Genomic DNA, 19,583 nt, shown 5'->3' with positions numbered 1-19,583 from the left:
GCCGGTGCCAATGGCACCGATTCTCTGCAATCGCGTGCCGGCCTTGGGGCGACATGGCCCGTTCGTGGGGATTCTCCGGCCCGGTCCAGAGAAGAGCATCATCAGTCCAGTTGTTGCTAATGCTTGTGTTTGACTAAGTTGTTTATATATTTAGATCTTTTCTTAAAACACATCTGCTGATATTGTTTATTTGTCTACCAATGGACCAACGAAAAACAAATACTAATGTGGCCACAAGAGCAGGTCAGAGATGAGGAATTCTGCAGTGAGTAACTCACCTCCTGACTCCCCAAAGCCTGTCCACCATCTACAAGGTACAAGTCAGGAGTGTGGCGGAATACTCTCTACCTGTCTGAATTAGTGATGGCAATAAATGTTGGCCTCCCGTAAATGAATTTGACAAAATTGTCAATCATCCTGGCTCGGAAACTTGTGTCTGACAGAAGGGCCCCGATTCTCACTTATACCCGACCTTGAGGCCACTGAATCATTCTGCGAGTGTGTATAGAACTCTATAAACTGTGGCCTCTCTGATTCGATGTGTGCTTTTCGGAGCCTACAAGCTGTGTCCCTTTACAGGATAATGTAACGATCCTGCTGTGCTGGAAACCTATTTAAACCGTGTGGCCTGATACACCGCAGTGTCCCACATTGGACAAAAATCCCTCCATATTGAGACACACTCTGTTGAAGTGAATGTCCCTTTAAAGTGTTCCTACTTCCTACCAACACGCCACAGGATATACAAGTCATAACTAATTCGTTATCAGACTTCCCCTGTCGCTGGGGCGTATTGGAGTTTGTCCTTCTATAGAGGGGGAGTAGGAGTCAAGCTTAGACAAACGCTAACTTATTTCACAGGCTGGGAGAAAAGTGCGCTTCTGAGAGAAGCCGAACATGCTTCGTGTGGTGTTCATGTTCCTCTGGTTCCAGAGCGATTGGCAAAAGTCTGGGGTTCGGTCCGGCGCAACGGCACCCGAGTTCTGCAAGGCTGGAATGTGTTACAGTTTGCACTGGGAGGGAGATTCCTTTCCCCGGGCAAAGAAACTATGCGAGGACAGGAAGGGAGTGCTGACCACGATGGAAAGCCAAGTCGAGGCAGAGAACATTCGGCAGCTTCTGGCAAAGGCCGCGGGAGGCAGGGCGCAGCTGATCCACCTGTGGATAGGACTCCAGAGAAAGGCCAAGCGATGTTACATGCAGGACAGACCCTTACGCGGATTCTCCTGGGTGAGTGGGACTGACCATTCCACGTACAGCGCCTGGGTGAAGGAACCTCTGCGGACCTGCACCCACGAGAGGTGTGTGCAACTGCAGGTGGATTTCACAAAGCCAACCAGACTGGTGTGGACGACTTGTCACTGTAACAAAAGAAGCGATGGCTTCATTTGCAAGTACGCAAGGTGTGAGGCTTTAAACACTACTATTGGGAAGGTGGTTTATGAGGAAGCCCGGAGTGAAAATGTCCCCTCCCCTGGCCTATCCCGAGGTTCAGTCGCTATCATCAGCTGCGCCAATGGCAGGTCTGTTGCCTTGCGATGTGAGCTTCAGAATGGGCGAATGGGGTGGTCAGCTCCGGGAGGACTGGAATCTGTGTGTACTGGCTGCTGGAAGGGACCGAGTGATGGGCCTTGTCCAACTGGCTGCTTTTCCTTCGCCCCAGGCCTTTTCTGTTACTGTGACAAGGGGTTTATAGTGGACCATCAGCAACACAAGTGTATTCCCGGGGCAGCTTCAGAAAGTGGCTCCCACCAGTCCCCCGGGACCCCTCTGGAAAGCACCCAGAGTCCAGTCGCCAACATCACTCCTCTCCATGTCTGGACACCCACCAACAACCCTCCAACAACCCCCCTGCAACCTGCTGAAAATTCAACCCTGGCATTTTCTCCAGGGCTCAGGGGGGGTTCCGGACAAGGAAAGGCAGAAGCTCGTTCAAACCACCTCGTCTATCAGGTGGTTATCGGCGTTTTGGTTTTGATGCTGCTGGTCGCAATCGCGGTGATAGTGATCAGGGGACGGGGCAAAGTCAACGCTCAGGAAAGGGCGGTCGGCCAAGCCGGCGTGGGGGCGCCCGCCCACAATGAGTCTCTCTTGCAAGGCAACGAAAAAGCCGCCGGGGTCACAGTTACCCACGAGAATCATTACGTTGAAACTCCTTCAGCGAGTGAAGGCGATGTCAACGCTCCCGTGGATCAGGGTGAAGTCAGCGAGCCTGTAGCACATTGAGGAGCCACTGGGAGGCGCTCACTCTACAACTGCCTTACCTCTGCCCCAGCTCCCCCTGTGTTCACTTCAATGGAGATTTGGAATGGAAAAAAAATAACCTTTCTGGTGTGAGTTAGAGGGTGGGCTTTCGAACAGCAAACCCTGGGTGATGTTTAGGCTGCAGCCAGCACCTGGTTGAAAGGGAAACAAGAATCATTTTGAATGCTCAGGTCAGGCGGAGCGCTAATACAACAGTGTTATTCTCAATTGTATATTGAATTATTCGAAATCACTCTTCCGCTGGCCTATTTGTTGCTGTGAATTATTTTGTGACAACCGGTGAATGATCGGCTGGAAGTGTTTATTAGCAATCTGTACAAGAAAAATATTGCCTTGACCCAGGAGGACACGTGGTCAAATAGTCATTAACTTTGCAAATATGACAAGCCAAACAGTGCAATCGGAGGTGCAGCTAGCGTTACCTCAACCATATCGAATTGACATTGAGCCGATGACTAAATGTCGTTTCCAGGAAACGCGCGTTTGGAAGAGAGAATCTGGCAAGAAATGTACCATGGCCTTGTTTAAAATAGCTTTCATTTCTATCTTAAAAACACCAACGACGCCGAACACAGACTTTTGATCTTTAATGCGTTGGGCTGTTAAATAATACTTGGTTCAAATAATGACACAGATCTGTGCAGCCCCCACATGAAGTGTCACATTAGACAGCAGACACAGCTTAGATATCTGGCGATGGGCAGCGTTCTCAACACATTGTTAGCCATTTACAAAGCAATCTGTTCACACCGCGCGTTCTCCTTTTCCCGGGGAGCCAATGTACAGGCCCCCATTTGTTGGTTAATGTCAAATCAATGCGCCAATAAAAAAGGAACTGTCAAAATCAACTGGGGTTTGCAGCTTTGATTTGATTGGAGGGCGAGCTGGGATGATTTGTGATGAATGGGGTCCCTCAAAGATGTGAGCAGCTAAACTAGCCGAAGGGTGTCCATGGGCCGCTTCCACAACAGATGTAACGTCTAAAAGGCCGACAGTGGAGGGGACATAGAGGAGTACAGCATAGGAGTACAGGCCCTTCGGCCCTCGATGTTGTGCCGAGCATTGTCCGAAACCAAGATCAAGCTATCCCACTCCCTGTCATCTTGGTGTGCTCCATGTGCCTATCCAATAACCGCTTGAAAGTTTCTAAAGTGTCCAACTCCACTATCACAGCAGGCAGTCCATTCCACACCCTAACCACTCTCTGAGTAAAGAACCTACCTCGGATATCCCTCCTATATCTCCCACCCTGAATCTTATAATTATGCCCCCTTTTAAAAGCTACATCCACCTGAGGAAATAGTCTCTGAACGTCCACTCTATCTATCCCCCTCATCATCTTATAAACCTCTATCAAGTCGCCTCTCATCCTCCTCCGCTCCAAAGAGAAAAGCCCTAGCTCCCTCAACCTTTCCTCATAAGACCTACCTTCCAAACCAGGCAGCATCCTGGTAAATCTCCTTTGCACCCTTTCCAATGCTTCCACATCCTTCCTATAGTGAGGTGATCAGAACTGCACACAATACTCCAAATGTGATTGGAGTCCAAATAACAAAACTAGATTGCCACATCCGCCAACTCTCTTCAGGTCGGTGTGAACCAACAGCCTTGGCAACACCAGTTTGCATGTGTGTCCCTCTTGCTGTTTGCCTGACCGACCAGAAATGGCTATGATATAATCCACTGATATTTAATAGCTATAAATAGAAATAGAAATTCTTGGATTCAGATTCAAACGCAGAGGAGCTCTGAATGTTGCAACTTAACAGGGTTGTTTTTAGTTTCACTGGCTCCTTGCTTGGCACTTGTACAGATTTACATCTGACATTTGAAACATATCCCCTTCTCATTAACTGTCGTAAATGCTACCATTTAAAAAGGGGAGATACTTTCATGTGATAATTAACACGGCATAGACTGTACTGGCGGATTAAAGCTTTAACTTGCTATTAGTCACTTTTATGTCCATTAAAATGTAGAATAGTTAAAAAAATCCTCCTCCAGTGATGTGGGCGTTAATTCCTTGTGAAATTAACGCTGGGATTAGGGAATTTTTCCCTTCAATCAGTACATTGAAAATCACAACATAAATCCATTCTGGATTGTCTAAAGTATATTTTAGAGGAATTGTAATAATAATCCTTCCTATCTATGGTGAAGTAAAAGTACCGTCCGGCAGATATATTCTGCACTTTCTCAGTGAATTTGGAGCAAAATTCACAAACGGACTTTCACCATCTGCTCCGCGATGTGAAACGTAAAAACCTATGGAAACGTAACAGTTTCAAAATGTCCCACGGCACCCATTTTCAAAAATCAAACTTTCAGCGTGCTTCAGGCGCTAGAACATTTCACCGAGAGACAGATTCACACACACACACACACACAAAAAACCGACAGGTTAAAAATAAAAGGTTCAAACACCACGAATGGGACGTTGTGAAACATTTCTGTGCAAATATATGACAGACTCGCAGCAGCCTAAGACAGCAGGAGAAGGGGGGCAACGTCAGGAATAGGGAGCAGAGATCTGTCCCACAAATAAATAACACATGTCGTGGTTTTCTCTCACACTCCCCAGCTTTTCAGCTGCTAACTCAGAGGGTAGTGGTCCTTGAGGTACAGGTGCCGTTGCGATACACACTATTCGACTCCAGCGGGTCCTGTTGGAAGTCTTCGACGCTGTAAGCTCTGCTTTTGAGAGCGGTGGCATAGTAATCGATGGGCTCCTCCGCCACATTGTCCATCCACCGCAGGCACAGGATCCTCTGGAAGGATCTCTTGAAGTTGTCCGACAGGAAGCCGTAGAGGATGGGGTTGGCGCAACTGTTGGCGTAGCCCAGGATGACGGCGAGCTGACTGACGGTGGCGTCCTGTTGCCCCACGAAGACATTGACCAGTTGGACGATGTAAAAGGGCATCCAGCACATGACGAAGACCGTCACCACCATCATGACCATCAGGGTGATCTTCCTCTCCGACCTCTTGCGCTGCTGCCAGCCCGCTTTGAGGGCCACCACTCTCATCTTGACGATGATGAGGATGTAGCACAGGCAGATGGCCGCCACCGGGATGAGAAAGCCCATCAGGAAGGCGTACACCACGAAGCCCGCCAGCCACTGCTTGGTGGGTTTGGGCATCTGCATGTTGCAGGCCACCGAGCCGTCCGAGTTGGTGGCCGTGTCCGCGAAGATAATGATGGGCAGGATGACCATGATGGACATGAGCCACACGGCCAGGTTGACCATCTTGGCGATAGTGGGTCTCCTGTAGCTGGCAGCTTTGATGGGGTGCACCACGGCGATGTACCTGTCCACGCTCAGCACGGTCAGGCAGTAGATGCTGGTGAACATGTTGATGGCATCCACGCTGAGCACCAGGCGGCACAGCAGAGAGCCGAAAGGCCAGTGGGCCAGCAGGGTGGAGGTTACCAGGAAGGGTACACTCAGCATCAGCAGCTCGTCGGCGATGGCCAGGTTCAAGATGTAGATGTTGGTGGCCGTCTTCATCTTGGCGTACCTGAGGATCACGTAGATGACCAGAGAGTTGCCACACAATCCCACGAAACACACCACCGAATAGATGAAGGAGATCAGGATGGCACTGCACTGGGTGCCACTGGCAGTGCCATTCCGGGTAAGGTTGGCAGCGTCCATGGCACCGTCCAGAATGGCCAGGGGCTTGGTAGAGTCATTGGGCAACAACATCTTCAGGGGCTTTGACAAAGTGTTATCCAGGGAGCTGCCTTCTCCTCTCCCCAGATACTGGCAGAGCTGCAGAGATTGTGCCAGTATTGTCAGATCCCAGCATCCGCTGCCGTTTGCTTTACCTTCTGAGTGTCTGGCGCAAAGCTTCACCGTTGTTTGAATGCGCCCCTTCCGGGGAGCTGCTAGCCCATCCCGAGCTCTGCCTCCCGCATCTCGCCCCTTCCTCCCGGCGCATCCTGACTCCTGGGGTCATGGAGCTGCCCAGTGAACTGGGAAAAGCTGGGAGAGAGGGATGGCTCCCCGGAACAGGGAGGGGGGAGGGGTTCTCGCTCACAGACACAGCTACAGAGGAATTGAACGCTGTCCTTTTCCTTTGTCTTTAAAAATGCGGAATGATTAACGGCGGCGGCGGCGGCGGGCTGGCGGTCACATTGCGGATGTGCGGGCAGCCGCCCCAAGCTGATCTCCCTGTCACTCACATAGCAGAAAGCAACACTGCTCCCAGAGTCCACACACACACAGCCCGCACCTCATTCAGCTCTGATCCCTCTGATTCCCGTCTTTATACACATTATCAATCACCAAGCATATCTTCCCCACTCCCTCACGTATTGGTGCAAATTGGCAATCACGTGTACAGTTTGTCACGGAATACACGCAGCTCTGTGCATTAACACCCAGCATCAGCGGAAAAGTTTCATCCAAGTGTGGCAGCATTTACAGAAATCTGCAGGCACACAATTACAAATGCACTATTGCACACAATTGTAAGTGCACCATTATACACAATTACAAGTGCACTCTTACACACAATTACACATGCACTCTTACACACAATTACAAGTGCACTATTACACGCAATTACAAGTGCACTATTACACACAATTACACATGCACTCTTACACACAATTATAAGTGCACTATTACACGCGATTACAAGTGCACTATTACACACAATTACACATGCACTCTTACACACAATTACAAGTGCACTATTACACACAATTACAAGTGCACTATTACACACAATTACAAGTGCACTAATAGCAATCATTCATGATTAACACACCATAATACAATGAAGCTTTATTCCATGGGGATGCCTCACCTCAAAGAGGGTGTGACTGAATGTAGCTCTTTTGTGTTTGATCTCCCCCCCCCCCCCCCCCCCATCCCCAAGGACTCTTCCAGCACAAGTGCTGTTTATTGGTGCTAACATCACATTCCCATCAATGTCAGCAGGCCTGTCAAGCGAGGAAATTTGCACTGGGTTTAGAACCCTCGAAACAGTGATCTCCGCTGGAGGCCAGGCGTCTGTGATTAAATGGCAGCAATTATTCCTGTCTATTGTCTGCACACATCTGATGTGGGTCTCATTTTGTCATACACGATTATTCGGGTTATATAATGCCTAATGTAATTTCGTGTTCCAAAACTTGCAATGCCCCCATTAATTATAATCTCAATATTTTCTGTGCTGTTAAAACGCTTTGATTTGTAAATCGATTGACAATTTTACTCAGAAATTGAACTTCCTGGTCAGAATTATTTGACCAGAATTTCCTTTCCCCTCAGGATGTTTTCCACATTCCTGGAACCGCTGATTAAAATGTATTATTTTCCATCAACACGGCTTCTCACTTGTATTGATATATTTTAGTTTAGTCCAATATCAGTTTTAAGACCATAAGACCATAAGACATAGGAGTGGAAGTAAGGCCATTCGGCCCATCGAGTCCACTCCGCCATTCAATCATGGCTGATGGGCATTTCAACTCCACCTACCAGCATTCTCCCCGTAGCCCTTAATTCCTCGCGACATCAAGAATTTATCTATCTCTGCCTTGAAGCCATTTAGCGTCCCGGCTTCCACTGCACTCTGCGGCAATGAATTCCACAGGCCCACCACTCTCTGGCTGAAGAAATGTCTCCGCATTTCTGTTCTGAATTTACCCCCTCTAATTCTAAGGCTGTGCCCACGGGTCCTCGTCTCCTCGCCTAACGGAAACAGTTTCTTTGCGTCCACCCTTTCTAAGCCATGTATTATCTTGTAAGTTTCTATTAGATCTCCCCTTAACCTTCTAAACTCCAATGAATACAATCCCAGGATCCTCAGCCGTTCATCATATGTTAGACCCGCCATTCCAGGGATCATCCGTGTGAATCTCCGCTGGACACGCTCCAGTGCCAGTATGTCCTTCCTGAGATGTGGGGCCCAAAACTGGACACAGTACTCCAAATGGGGCCTAACCAGAGCCTTATAAAGGCTCAGTAGCACATCGCTGCTTTTATATTCCAACCCTCTTGAGATAAATGACAACATTGCATTCGCTTTCTTAATCACAGATTCAACCTGCATGTTTACCTTTAGGGAATCCTCGACTAGCACTCCCAGATCCCTTTGTACTTTGGCATTATGAATTTTCTCACCGTTTAGAAAGTAGTCTATGCTTGGATTCTTTTTTCCAAAGTGCAAGACCTCACATTTTCTCACGTTGAATTGCATCAGCCATTTCCTGCACCACTCTCCCAAACTGTCTAGATCCTTCTGCAGCCTCCCCACTTCCTCAGCACTACCTGCCTGACCACCTAACTTCGTATCATCGGCAAACTTCGCTAGAATGCCCCCAGTCCCTTCATCCAGATCATTAATATATATGGTGAACAGCTGTGGCCCCAACACTGAACCCTGTGGGACACCGCTGGTCACCGGCTGCCATTCTGAAAAAGAACCTTTTATCCCAACTCTCTGCCTTCTGTCAGACAGCCAATCCTCAACCCATGCCAGTAGCTCACCTCGAACACCATGGGCCCTCACCTTACTCAGCAGCCTCCTGTGTGGCACCTTATCAAAGGCCTTTTGGAAATCCAGATAGACCACATCCACTGGGTTTCCCTGGTCTAACCTACTTGTCACCTCCTCAAAGAATTCTAACAGGTTCGTCAGGCACGACCTCCCCTTACTAAATCCATGTTGACTTGTTCTAATCCGACCCTGCTCTTCCAAGAATTTAGAAATCTCATCCTTAACGATCGATTCTAGAATTTTACCAACAACCGAGGTTAGGCTAATTGGCCTGTAATTTTCCATCTTTTGTCTTGATCCTTTCTTGAACAAGGGGGTTACAACAGCGATCTTCCAATCATCCGGGACTTTCCCTGACTCCAGTGATTTTTGAAAGATCTCAACCAACGCTTCCGCTATTTCTTCAGCCACCTCTCTCAGAACTCTAGGGTGTAGCCCATCGGGGCCAGGAGATTTGTCAATTTTAAGACCTTTTAGCTTTTTTAGCACCATCTCTTTTGTAATGGCAACCATACTCAACTCAGCCCCCTGACCCTCTATAATTTTTGGGATATTACTCATGTCTTCCACTGTGAAGACAGACGCAAAGTACTTATTAAGTTCTCCAGCCATTTCCTCGTCTCCCATCACTAGCCTTCCGGAATCAGTTTGAATTGGCCCAATGTCTACTTTGGCCAGTCGTTTGTTTCTTATGTATTGAAAGAAACTTTTACTATCATTTCTTATATTACTGGCTAGCCTGCCTTCATATTTGATCCTCTCCTTCCTTATTTGTCTCTTTGTTAACCTCTGTTTGTTTTTGTAGCCTTCCCAATCTTCTGAATTCCCAGTGCTTTTGGCCACTTTATAGGATCTCTCTTTTTCTTTGATACATTTCCTGACCTCCTTTGTCAGCCATGGCTGTCTAATCCCTCCCCGGATAATCTTTCTTTTCTTGGGGATGAACCTCTGTACAGTGTCCTCAATTATGCATACAAACTCCTGCCATTTTTGCTCTGCTGTCTTCCCCACTAGGGTCTGCTTCCAGTCGATTTTCGCCAGTTCCTCTCTCATGCCCTCGTAATTACCTTTATTTAACTGTAACACCATTACATCCGATTTTGCCTTCTCTCTTTCAAACTGCAGACTGAACTCAACCATATTATGATCGCTGCTTCCTAAGTGTTCCCTTACTTTAAGATCTTTTATAAAGTCTGGTTCATTACAGAGCACTAGGTCCAGAATAGCCTGCTCCCTTGTGGGCTCCATGACAAGCTGTTCCAAAAAGCCATCTTGTAAGCATTCCATGAATTCCTTTTCTTTGGATCCACTGGCTACGTTATTTACCCAATCCACCTGCATATTGAAGTCCCCCATGATCACCGTGACCTTGCCTTTCTGACATGCCTTTTCTATTTCCCGGTACATGTTGCGCCCCTGGTCCTGACCACTGTTAGGAGGTCTGTACATAACCAGTTTTCCTCCGCCGAGAGTCTGCACTTTCTTTCGACCAACATTTGGGGAAATTTGGCGATCCATTCTTAAAATGCTGGGAGTTTTCAGATTGCTGAAAGTATTTAGAATGATCGTACCTTCGAAGTGATTCCGGTAGAAAGTAACGAACACGCATTCAATTCCTTTGTAGAAACAGACCGATCAAAGCCTGCATTAAAATAAAACATGTCATTCAGACATATTTAGCATGTGGCCACTTTAATCTAAAACAATGTTAGATTGTTATAATCCCCACATTATTAGTGCGCCGAAGGTGTTAATATTTTAAACTTATTACTATATTGTATATTTACCTTTATTCTTTCTCTCAACTTTCATTTTATTTAAATCATATAGTGATATATATCATAATCTCACTCTAAACGTTTTGATTCTTAGTGCTAATTATTGGGGCCAATGTCAAGATATCTCCCACTTTGCAAACTTGACCCAGAAATGGGGCACGTGATAACTATCTTGCAGGATAATGGCTATCCTGAATTGCTCACTGTCTATAATTCGCAACTGAGCCAAATTCCACCACTTTCCGAGCGCAAAAAGTGGCTAGTCTACCTCAAATTACCCTGGAAAGAACGGGTTGAGAAAGCCACTTCAGGCTGCTGCTGTGCACTGGCTATTCCAGTGGTATTTTCCACTGACAGGATACTGCCATCAGCCCAGAAAAATACCTCTTTGCCTGTCGCACTGATTGAGAAACATCATCTGTGAATTTCAGTGGTTGGTGTGATATCAGAGACTTAGGCGGTATGTGTCCCAGTGATTGGCTGATCAAATCAATAGCCATGTTCCTTTGCAAGTTGAGTACAGGCCATACACAACCACTTGCAAAACCCAAAATTAAAGGTCTGCTTTCAGATGTGGTTCCGTGTTTGGGCAGCACTTGCTGAACAATCCTGAGTGTGCCCATAGCCACGCTAACATCCAATGTACGTTCATCAGCCAAGGCCATAATGTGGCTTCTTTATGCTTGCCAGAAGCAGAACACACAAATAAAAGGGATATATTCAAGCCTTGAACTTTTGTTTGGATTGCCCTGGGATTGGAAAGTCTATAATTCCCTAGTGGTAGCACAGTGGTTAGCACTGCTGCTTCACAGCGCCAGGGTCCCAGGTTCCATTCCCGGCTTGGGTCACTGTCTGTGCAGAGTCTGCACGTTCTCCCCGTGTCTGCGTGAGTTTCCTCTGGGTGGACACTCCAATTTCCTCCTATGAAAGATGTGCTTGTTAGGTGAATTGGACATTCAAAAGTCTCCCTCAGTGTACCCAAACTGGCGCCGGTGTGTGGCGACTTCATTGCAGTATTAATATAAGACTACTTGTGACAATAATAAAGTTTATTATTATTGCTTTCTCCATGGCAACTCATTGGCTAATCAGGTGCAATCTGCCAACCAATCAGCATCTTTTCCCCTGCAGTATAAATTGTTGTTTGAAATTTGGCATTCTTGCATTTGTCCTGTTGAATGCATGATTAAAACGTGTTGACAGCATTATGTCTTTCTTTTCAGCAATATGTGATAAAAGTATAGAGAATAACTTTAGATGATCTAATTCTGTTTCAACACAGACTTTGTTTTGCACCAATGTAGCCATGCTGGCCACGCAAAATGGACACTGAGCCAAACTAAAATGGAAGGCTGCTGAGAAACAGACAGTTCAGCCAGAACAGCAGTCTGCAAAGAGCAGTTTGCATTCTGCAGCAGCAGAAACCAGTTTGGGCTCAGGTGAAAAGACCTTAGCTAGGTGCAAATGGCAAAACGCTTTGCATGCTAATGAGGCCATCAGACTTGAACACCCACACAATAGATACATTTGGTTCTGAATGGACACATTCCAATCAAGACCCAGACATCGAGGCACCAGAAACCTCCGAACAAAAGGACATAAGAAACGCCCCCTCCATCACGGAGACCCCCTCGCATTGGGGAATTAATCCAGTATCGATAAGAAATTGATCCAATAGGTAGAGCCCGCCCGAGAAGAGGGAAGGACAACGGAACCCCTATAAAAGATAGGGACCTCGTGTTGTCCGGTCTGTTAAACCCGTGCTCCGGCCCCGACTGACACCTGGTATCCTGACTCCAGCCGTTGAGCACCAGCCGCCGAAACCGTAAGTTCAACGCTCGCTACGCGATCCAAGCCCGCTAGACTCCCAAGTGCCAGAACGCTTGCTGAAGGCTGCAGACAAAACCAGGACGAAGGCCTCGTTCTCTTACCTTGCCTGTTCCTGTTAGATAAGTATTCTGTTTGCTTATGTTTAGTTGTAGCTTAGTCTCTTAGTGTGTGCATGAGTATTTATTATTAACTGTATAATAAATATTGATCGTTTGAACTTTACTAATCGGTGTATCGTCTTTATTACTTTGAACTTGACCTTGGAATACTTGTGACGTTGCCTATACGGCAACTGGCGACTCCAGAGCTAAAATAATTACATAGAGCAGAGCCTAGCAGTGTTAAGCACACGTCGAACTCGGAGGCGTGTTAATACACTCCAATAAACGCGTTTTACGCCCATAGTAAAACGTGCAACATTTAGTGGCGACTCTGGTGGGACCCTGTTGTAAGTGGAAACACCACAGTGTCCAGGACCCTGAAATTTGAATTGGAACTCCAAATTGCAGAGAAATAAAGAGATCACAAGTATTCAAGGTGTTCAAAATAATAAGCGAAATTCGGAAGTGTGTTTAGTGCATGCGTACTAACAGGGCTGTAAGGTAAAACTGAAAGCTTTTTGTTGCGACAAACTTTCGGTAGTTTTGTAATCGGAAAATAGCGTAAGCCGTACCCTTTTTACGAAACACCACCCCAGCAACCCCCTGTTCCAAATTATAAAAAGAGAGTCAGAGGAAATGGCCATGCAGGCAATGGAACGTCTGATGGATCCAGCAAAGTTTGTGGTCGCAGCGACCAGCAGCAGTAGCAGAGTAGGCCAGTGTCCCACGTGGGAGCTGGAACTCCGCAAATATCTGCAGGGAAAGGGATGGCCCCTTTGGAAAGAGTTTTTGTGCAAATGAGGAGACAGGTCCCGGAAGTATAGGTCATACTTGGTGGGAGAACCTCTCTCAAATACACAAAAAGAGTTTAGGTAAAGCACGCAAGCCGATGGCGATTGTGTCCTGTTTGGCACAGTTGCGAGGCGCAGAGGAGGTCATCAGGACGCTCCGGGCAGATTTAGAGGAAAGGAACCGAATGAGTAAGGTCGATGTCAGGGACATCGAGAAAGAAAACCTGGATCTTAAAGGGAAGTTGGCAGAGAAGGATAGAGAGGTGGATGATGCCAAGAGGGCTCACCAGTCTTGTCTAGCTCATCTGAGCAGTTCCCAGACCCAGTATGAGAAAGCCTATCAGGACGTGCAACGTGCCGTTCTGATAAGACAGGAATCGGAAAAGCAGGTGGAGGCATTGCAGAGGCAATGTTCCGATCTCAAAGCAGCTTTGAGAGCACTCCATGCTGCAACGACCGAACAAAGACAAAGCACAGTTGACCACGCGAAATGCAGGAAACAGATTGCGGAACTGCAATCTCTGCTTTCGGTGCAGAATGGCTTCCAAAGCACCTTTGGAGCTCAGTTAGATGGGGAAAATGCCCCAGATTGGCAGGAATTAAGCGAGACAGCGCAGCGTTATGTTCAGGGAACATGTGCGCCCGCAGCTCAGCAGAAACGACAGGCACCCCAACCCCCCACAGCTCAGATCATAACCGCACCCATGAATCCCGTAACCACACAGAGGAAAGCCGAATCAGAAGGCGCCCCAGACATAACTTACACCACCCCTTTAACAGTAACCCAGCTAAGGGACGCTTGTGAAAAGATCACTCCGTTCCTCCCCACCGCAGACCCCCACCAGTTTTTCGCTAAAGTAAAACAGCAGGCTACCATGTACGGCCTGGATGAGAGAGAGCAGGTTAAGCTCACAGTGCTGAGCTTAGACCAGAGTGTAGTGGCAGCCCTCCCCGACCCACAAAACGTGGCAGGAGGCAGCCTAGAGGAGATGCACACTGCCATTTTAGATGCCATCGGGTACAATAGAGGTGACCCCGTAGAAGGATTGAATAAGTGCAGGCAGAAGAGATCCGAACACCCCACAGCATTCGCAGGAAGGCTGTGGATTCATTTCAGCGCAGTTTTCGGACAGCTAGATAGAGCGCATTTAACCCGCGAAAACATGGTTAAGTGGACGCGCACAATTATCTCACACGCAACAGAAGCAGGACAGAGCGCTTGCAATAATTACGACCCCTCAGAAGAGGCCCATAACGAAAAATGGGTCCTGAAAAGATTGTCCCGCGCTTGGGAGCAATCGCTTCAGGCAAAAGGAAAGGTTAGATCCCCAGAAGAGGCTCAGGCTGCTGCAGATATCCAAGCAGTCAGAGAGCACCAGAAGCCCGCATGGGTAAATGAAGGCAAGAGCAGCCCTCAACAGAAAGGACAGGAATGCTATAACTGTGGACAGTTAGGGCATTGGGCAAAAGAGTGCCAAGCACCCCAGCGATCTCAGAGAGGCCAGCAGACAGGCACTCTGAACCGCAACAAAGCAAAACCCATCCACAATGTAGCAGTACAGTCAGGACCCACTAATGTGGACGAGACGAACTGACGGTGTTCGGGCTCCCCCACTTGGGTCTGTGACACACTATGGGACTCATCAGGGAGGCCCGTAGTCACGGCAAAAGTCAAAGGGAAGCCCATAGAGTTACTGTGGGACACAGGAGGATCCCGCACCACCATTAACTCCACAACCACGGCACACTCAGACACGTGGCCGACCACCTCCACCATCACACTTAGCGGGTTCACCGGACACTCGCAGCAGGGACATATCACAGCACCCGTAGCGATCCAGCTAGGGAACATTAGCACAAGACACCCCGTAGTTTTAGTAAATCTTCCCCGGACAGCAGAGCACATCCTGGGGATAGATTTTATGAACGCTCACAGCTTGTCGTTCGACCCAGTGAACCAGTGTGTCTGGCGAATGGCGAGATCAGACAGAGCCCCAGCCACCCTCACAGTAGGAGACTACGCTAATCGGATTAGCGCAGTGGGAGAGTACTCATTCGACCTGACTACACTCCACACCGACCGACAAATTAAGGCCCTACTAAACAAACACAGGACAGCATTTGCAAGTCACCGTCATGACTGTGGCAGAATGACTGGACAAGTTCATGTTACCGGACAGGACCCCCGACCGCAAAAGCAGTATAGATTTCCCCTCGAGGCAGAGGTGGAAATAGAAAAGGTTATAGGCAGCTTGTTGGACCAAGGTGTACTGAGAACGGTAGCCTCCACCAACAATGCCCCTATTTGGCCAGTGAGGAAGCCCGATGGATCATGGCGTCTGACCATCGATTATCGGGAACTCAACAAAGTAACCCCCGCAGTAGCCCCAACGGTAGCTACTAGTCCCGAGACCATGCTCAAGCAGGGTCTCAACGCCAAGTACTTCACGGTATTGGACATCAGTAATGGATTCTGGTCAATACCATTGGCAAAAGCGTGCCAATACAAATTCGCATTCACTTTTAAAACACAGCAGTACACGTGGACATGCCTCCCACAGGGATTCCACAATTCCCCCTCCATTTTCCACCGACAGCTGGCAAGTGGATTAGAGAAATTTTCCCGACCCGAATGTCTGGTACAGTATGTAGACGACCTACTACTGCAGACAGACACAAAGGCAGAGCACATTTCGCTTCTGGCCGAACTCCTGGAACTCTTAACTGAAATTGGCTGTAAAGTTAACCCGAAAAAGGCCCAAATATTGGAAAGTAAAGTGATGTATTTGGGATCAGTCATCACGCACGGCAAACGCGAGATCGAATTCAAAAGAATTGATTCGATCGTCAAATTGCCCCTTCCCCAGAATGTATCAGCCCTCCGGTCGTTTTTAGGACTGGTTGGCTATTGTCGGAACCACATCGACGGATTCGCGACAAAAGCCGCCCCACTTTCAGACCTCCTTAAGAAAGGAGCCCCCTGGGAATGGCTTCCGCAGCATACAGGCGCTGTGGAAGAGTTGAAACGAGCCCTTAGTGCAGCACCCGCGCTGCTAGTCCCCGACCAACTTTCACCGTACGCAATAGAGGTAGCGAGCACCGATCTGACCCTCTCGGCCGTGTTGCTTCAAGAACGGCACGAGCAGCTAAGACCAGTGGCTTATGCCTCCCGACTGTTAGACCCGGTAGAACAAGGATTTTCAGCCTGTGAGAGGCACCTCCTTGCTGTCTTCTGGGCAGTACAGTACTTTTCATACATCACCGGACTAAACCCCATCACCATCCTAACCGAACATACACCCACACAGCTACTACTAGACGGTCGACTGAAGGACGGTTCAGTTAGCCAGATTAGGGCAGCTAGGTGGACCCTACTTTTACAAGGACGGGACATTACAGTGAAACGGACACGCACACACACATACTTAGCAGACAACCTCCAATACCCCGGACAGCCCCATGACTGTGAAATTGTAGCTCCCCTGCATAACACAGGACCCTTTTTAGCAAAAACACCCCCCAGGAAGATAGGGAACCCGAAACAAAGCCCCCAGCCCACAGACACGTGTGGCCCCTTGAGGATTTATGTAGACGGTTCCTCCACAGTTTTAAATGGTGAGCGTATCACAGGATGCGGCATCTATGTAGAGGACGCGCAGGGGCGCGCTCTCGAAGAGATAGCTCTTAAGTTACCAGGTCACTTAGGCGCGCAGGCAGCAGAGCTAGCAGCCATAGCGTACATAGTGGACCACCCCGATTCTTTTCCCAGCCCAGCAGACATATATTCAGACAGCTTATATGTCTGCAATAGCCTAACAGATTTTCTGCCCCTGTGGAGGACACGAGGTTTTGTCTCCGCAGACGGAAAACCCCTTCCATCAGCCCCTCTACTCCAGCATATTTTAGCAAAAGCGAAGGACAGGACCTTCGGCATTATAAAAGTTCGAAGCCACCATAGGTCATCACCCCCTGGGAATGTAAAAGCCGACGCATTGGCTAAGGCAGGTTCCAGGAGAGGACACTTATGGACCCCCCCAGCTAGCGCACCAGCTAGCGCCCCTGTGAGCGCAGTCCAAGTCTCACAGACTGATATTAAAGATCTCGTGGCAGCACAAAAACAGGACGGAGACCTCAGGGAGGTTTTCAAGGGAAACTTTGTGCCTGCTTACGAGCACTTTAAACACGCACTGACCACACATGAGGGTGTGATCATTAAGGACCAACTTTATGTGGTCCCACAGCAGGACAGGAATCAGATGATTGCCTTGTTCCACGACGGACACGGGCATCAGGGAATTGATGCAACAACGAGGCACCTCAGGCAACTCTGTTGGTGGCCTAATCTCAGGACTGATGTAACGCACTACATTGAGAATTGCCTGATTTGTGCTCAGAATAACCCGGAGAGGTATTCTAAGAAGGCACAACTTCGGCATACTCGCCCAGTTAACGGCCCTTGGACAAACCTCCAGATCGACTTTATAGGTCCATTGCCCCCTTGTAGGAATGGCTATAAATACGTTCTGGTGGTGATAGATACCTTTACCAAGTGGGTAGAGGCATTTCCCTCACGAACAAACACAGCTAAGACAGCTGCAAAGATCCTGACCCACCACATCTTCACGAGATGGGGTTTACCCCGAAGTATCGATTCGGACCAGGGATCTCACTTTACAGGACGGGTCATGAGGAACGTCCTGACAATATTCGGAATCAAACAGAACTTCCACATTGCGTATCATCCACAGTCCAGCGGGATTGTGGAGCGCATGAATCGGACCCTAAAAACTACCCTTAGGAAAATGGTTCAAGAGAACAATTCCACATGGGATTCAGTGCTCCCATTTGCACTTATGTTCATAAGGAACACTGTCTCCACATCAACAGGATACACACCACACACACTCATGACCGGACGCCCTATGAAAGGTACAGAATTCCTTTTAGGACTGGACATGACAAGCCCCGAAGTGACGGCCCTCACACATGAAAAGGCAGTTACAGATCTAGTTGAGACTGTGAGGTCTGCACAGCTCGCAGCCGCAGTCCAGCTAGGGAAACGCCGACAGCAACGTACTGCCTGTTTCAATAAGACCGTACACACCACAGAATTCCAGGTTGGGCAACAGGTAATGTTATCTGTTTATAACCCCAGCAGTTTTTTGGCTCCAAAATATTCCGGTCCCTACTCAATTTCGGACAAAATTAGCCCCTCCGTTTACAGAATAAAGTATCCTAATGGGAAGACCGCGTGGTTCCATATCAACCAGTTAAAGGCATATGGAACACAGGCCAACCATGCCCACCATGTCCTGCTAGACGCAGCAGAACACTTCACCCCGCCCACCAGAGACACTTTTCCACCATCCCCCTCACAGACCAGTTCATCCACGGACTCGCCCACGACTCCGCCCACAGACCACTACAGACCACGCCCCGACACGCCCACAAGCTGCCACAGCAGAGACAGTAGGACAGACACTGCCTCTGAAGACAGCGACACCACACAGCCATACAGCCCACACTGCACCAACTACGACCCCGACTCCAGTGACCCCATGGAAGTCACCTACCTCAAAAACCCAGAACCACCACTCGACCCCGACTACCCCGACAACACACTCGACGCTACACAATGGCACAGGGACAATTCCTACAGACTTGTCCGCAATGATGAAAGTGACCCCCGGTCACACAACTCCAAAATAGCATGCCTGATCCACACAAGGGTGTGGGATCCGGGAGAGCAGGACGACACGGTGTCTGACTCCCGACACGGCAACCCCTTTGTGACCCTGTTCACAGAGGCAGAATCAAAGTGAGGTGTCCAGATGATGTAAGATAGGAATCGTTTGAGGGAAACGATGTCCTTTCTGATGGAACCTGCACGTATGTTTGTCTTCGTTTCATGTTTGTTTGTCTCAGGATTGTACATTGTTCAGCTGGAGGATGGACATCTTCTTTTCAGCTGAAAAGATTGTGACCACCTCACATGCACGTTAGTTTGTCCGCAGATACTTTTGAGAACTTCGGTTTGATTGGAGATCTTTTCCAAAGTTGTAAGGCCACACGCCAAATAGTTTATCTGCAGATATTTCTGAGAACTTCAGTTGTATCCTCTGGTGAACCGACACGGTTCACGACTTGTTCCCTGTTTTCAGAACGGAGCATCTTGGCTCCCTTGGTTTTTTTTTAGGTGCCCCTCTATTCGGCGAAATAGAGGCTGCAAGTCATGGTAAACACATTCGTACCCGTTTTCTCCAGGTTACTCAGGCAGTGGACAAACGGCACTGAGGACCCGCCCT

General features: G+C 48.3%; 2 protein-coding genes across 2 annotated transcripts; one reads left to right on the top strand and one right to left on the bottom strand.

Moving 5' to 3' along the window:
* Positions 1 to 801: 801 nt before the first annotated feature.
* clec14a (C-type lectin domain containing 14A) lies at positions 802 to 3,113 on the top strand. The gene has a single exon (XM_038780927.1). It carries the CDS (start codon positions 898 to 900, stop codon positions 2,224 to 2,226), a length of 1,329 nt encoding a protein of 442 aa, XP_038636855.1. The 5' UTR covers positions 802 to 897; the 3' UTR covers positions 2,227 to 3,113.
* A 566-nt stretch (positions 3,114 to 3,679) lies between these two features.
* sstr1a (somatostatin receptor 1a) lies at positions 3,680 to 6,738 on the bottom strand. Its single transcript, XM_038780941.1, has one exon. It carries the CDS (start codon positions 5,970 to 5,972, stop codon positions 4,863 to 4,865), a length of 1,110 nt encoding a protein of 369 aa, XP_038636869.1. The 5' UTR covers positions 5,973 to 6,738; the 3' UTR covers positions 3,680 to 4,862.
* Between the last annotated feature and the right edge of the window lie 12,845 nt (positions 6,739 to 19,583).

The sequence above is a fragment of the Scyliorhinus canicula genome, chromosome 2 (assembly GCF_902713615.1).
Source record: "Scyliorhinus canicula chromosome 2, sScyCan1.1, whole genome shotgun sequence".
Taxonomy (NCBI): Eukaryota; Metazoa; Chordata; class Chondrichthyes; order Carcharhiniformes; family Scyliorhinidae; genus Scyliorhinus; species Scyliorhinus canicula.
The sequence above is the reverse complement of the archived record's forward strand: the minus strand, read 5'-3'. Positions and strand labels throughout refer to the sequence as shown.

Coding starts and splice junctions, on each gene's coding strand:
- clec14a (XM_038780927.1), top strand. CDS start 898: ATGCTTCGTGTGGTGTTCATGTTCCTCTGGTTCCAGAGCGATTGGCAA.
- sstr1a (XM_038780941.1), bottom strand. CDS start 5,972: ATGTTGTTGCCCAATGACTCTACCAAGCCCCTGGCCATTCTGGACGGT.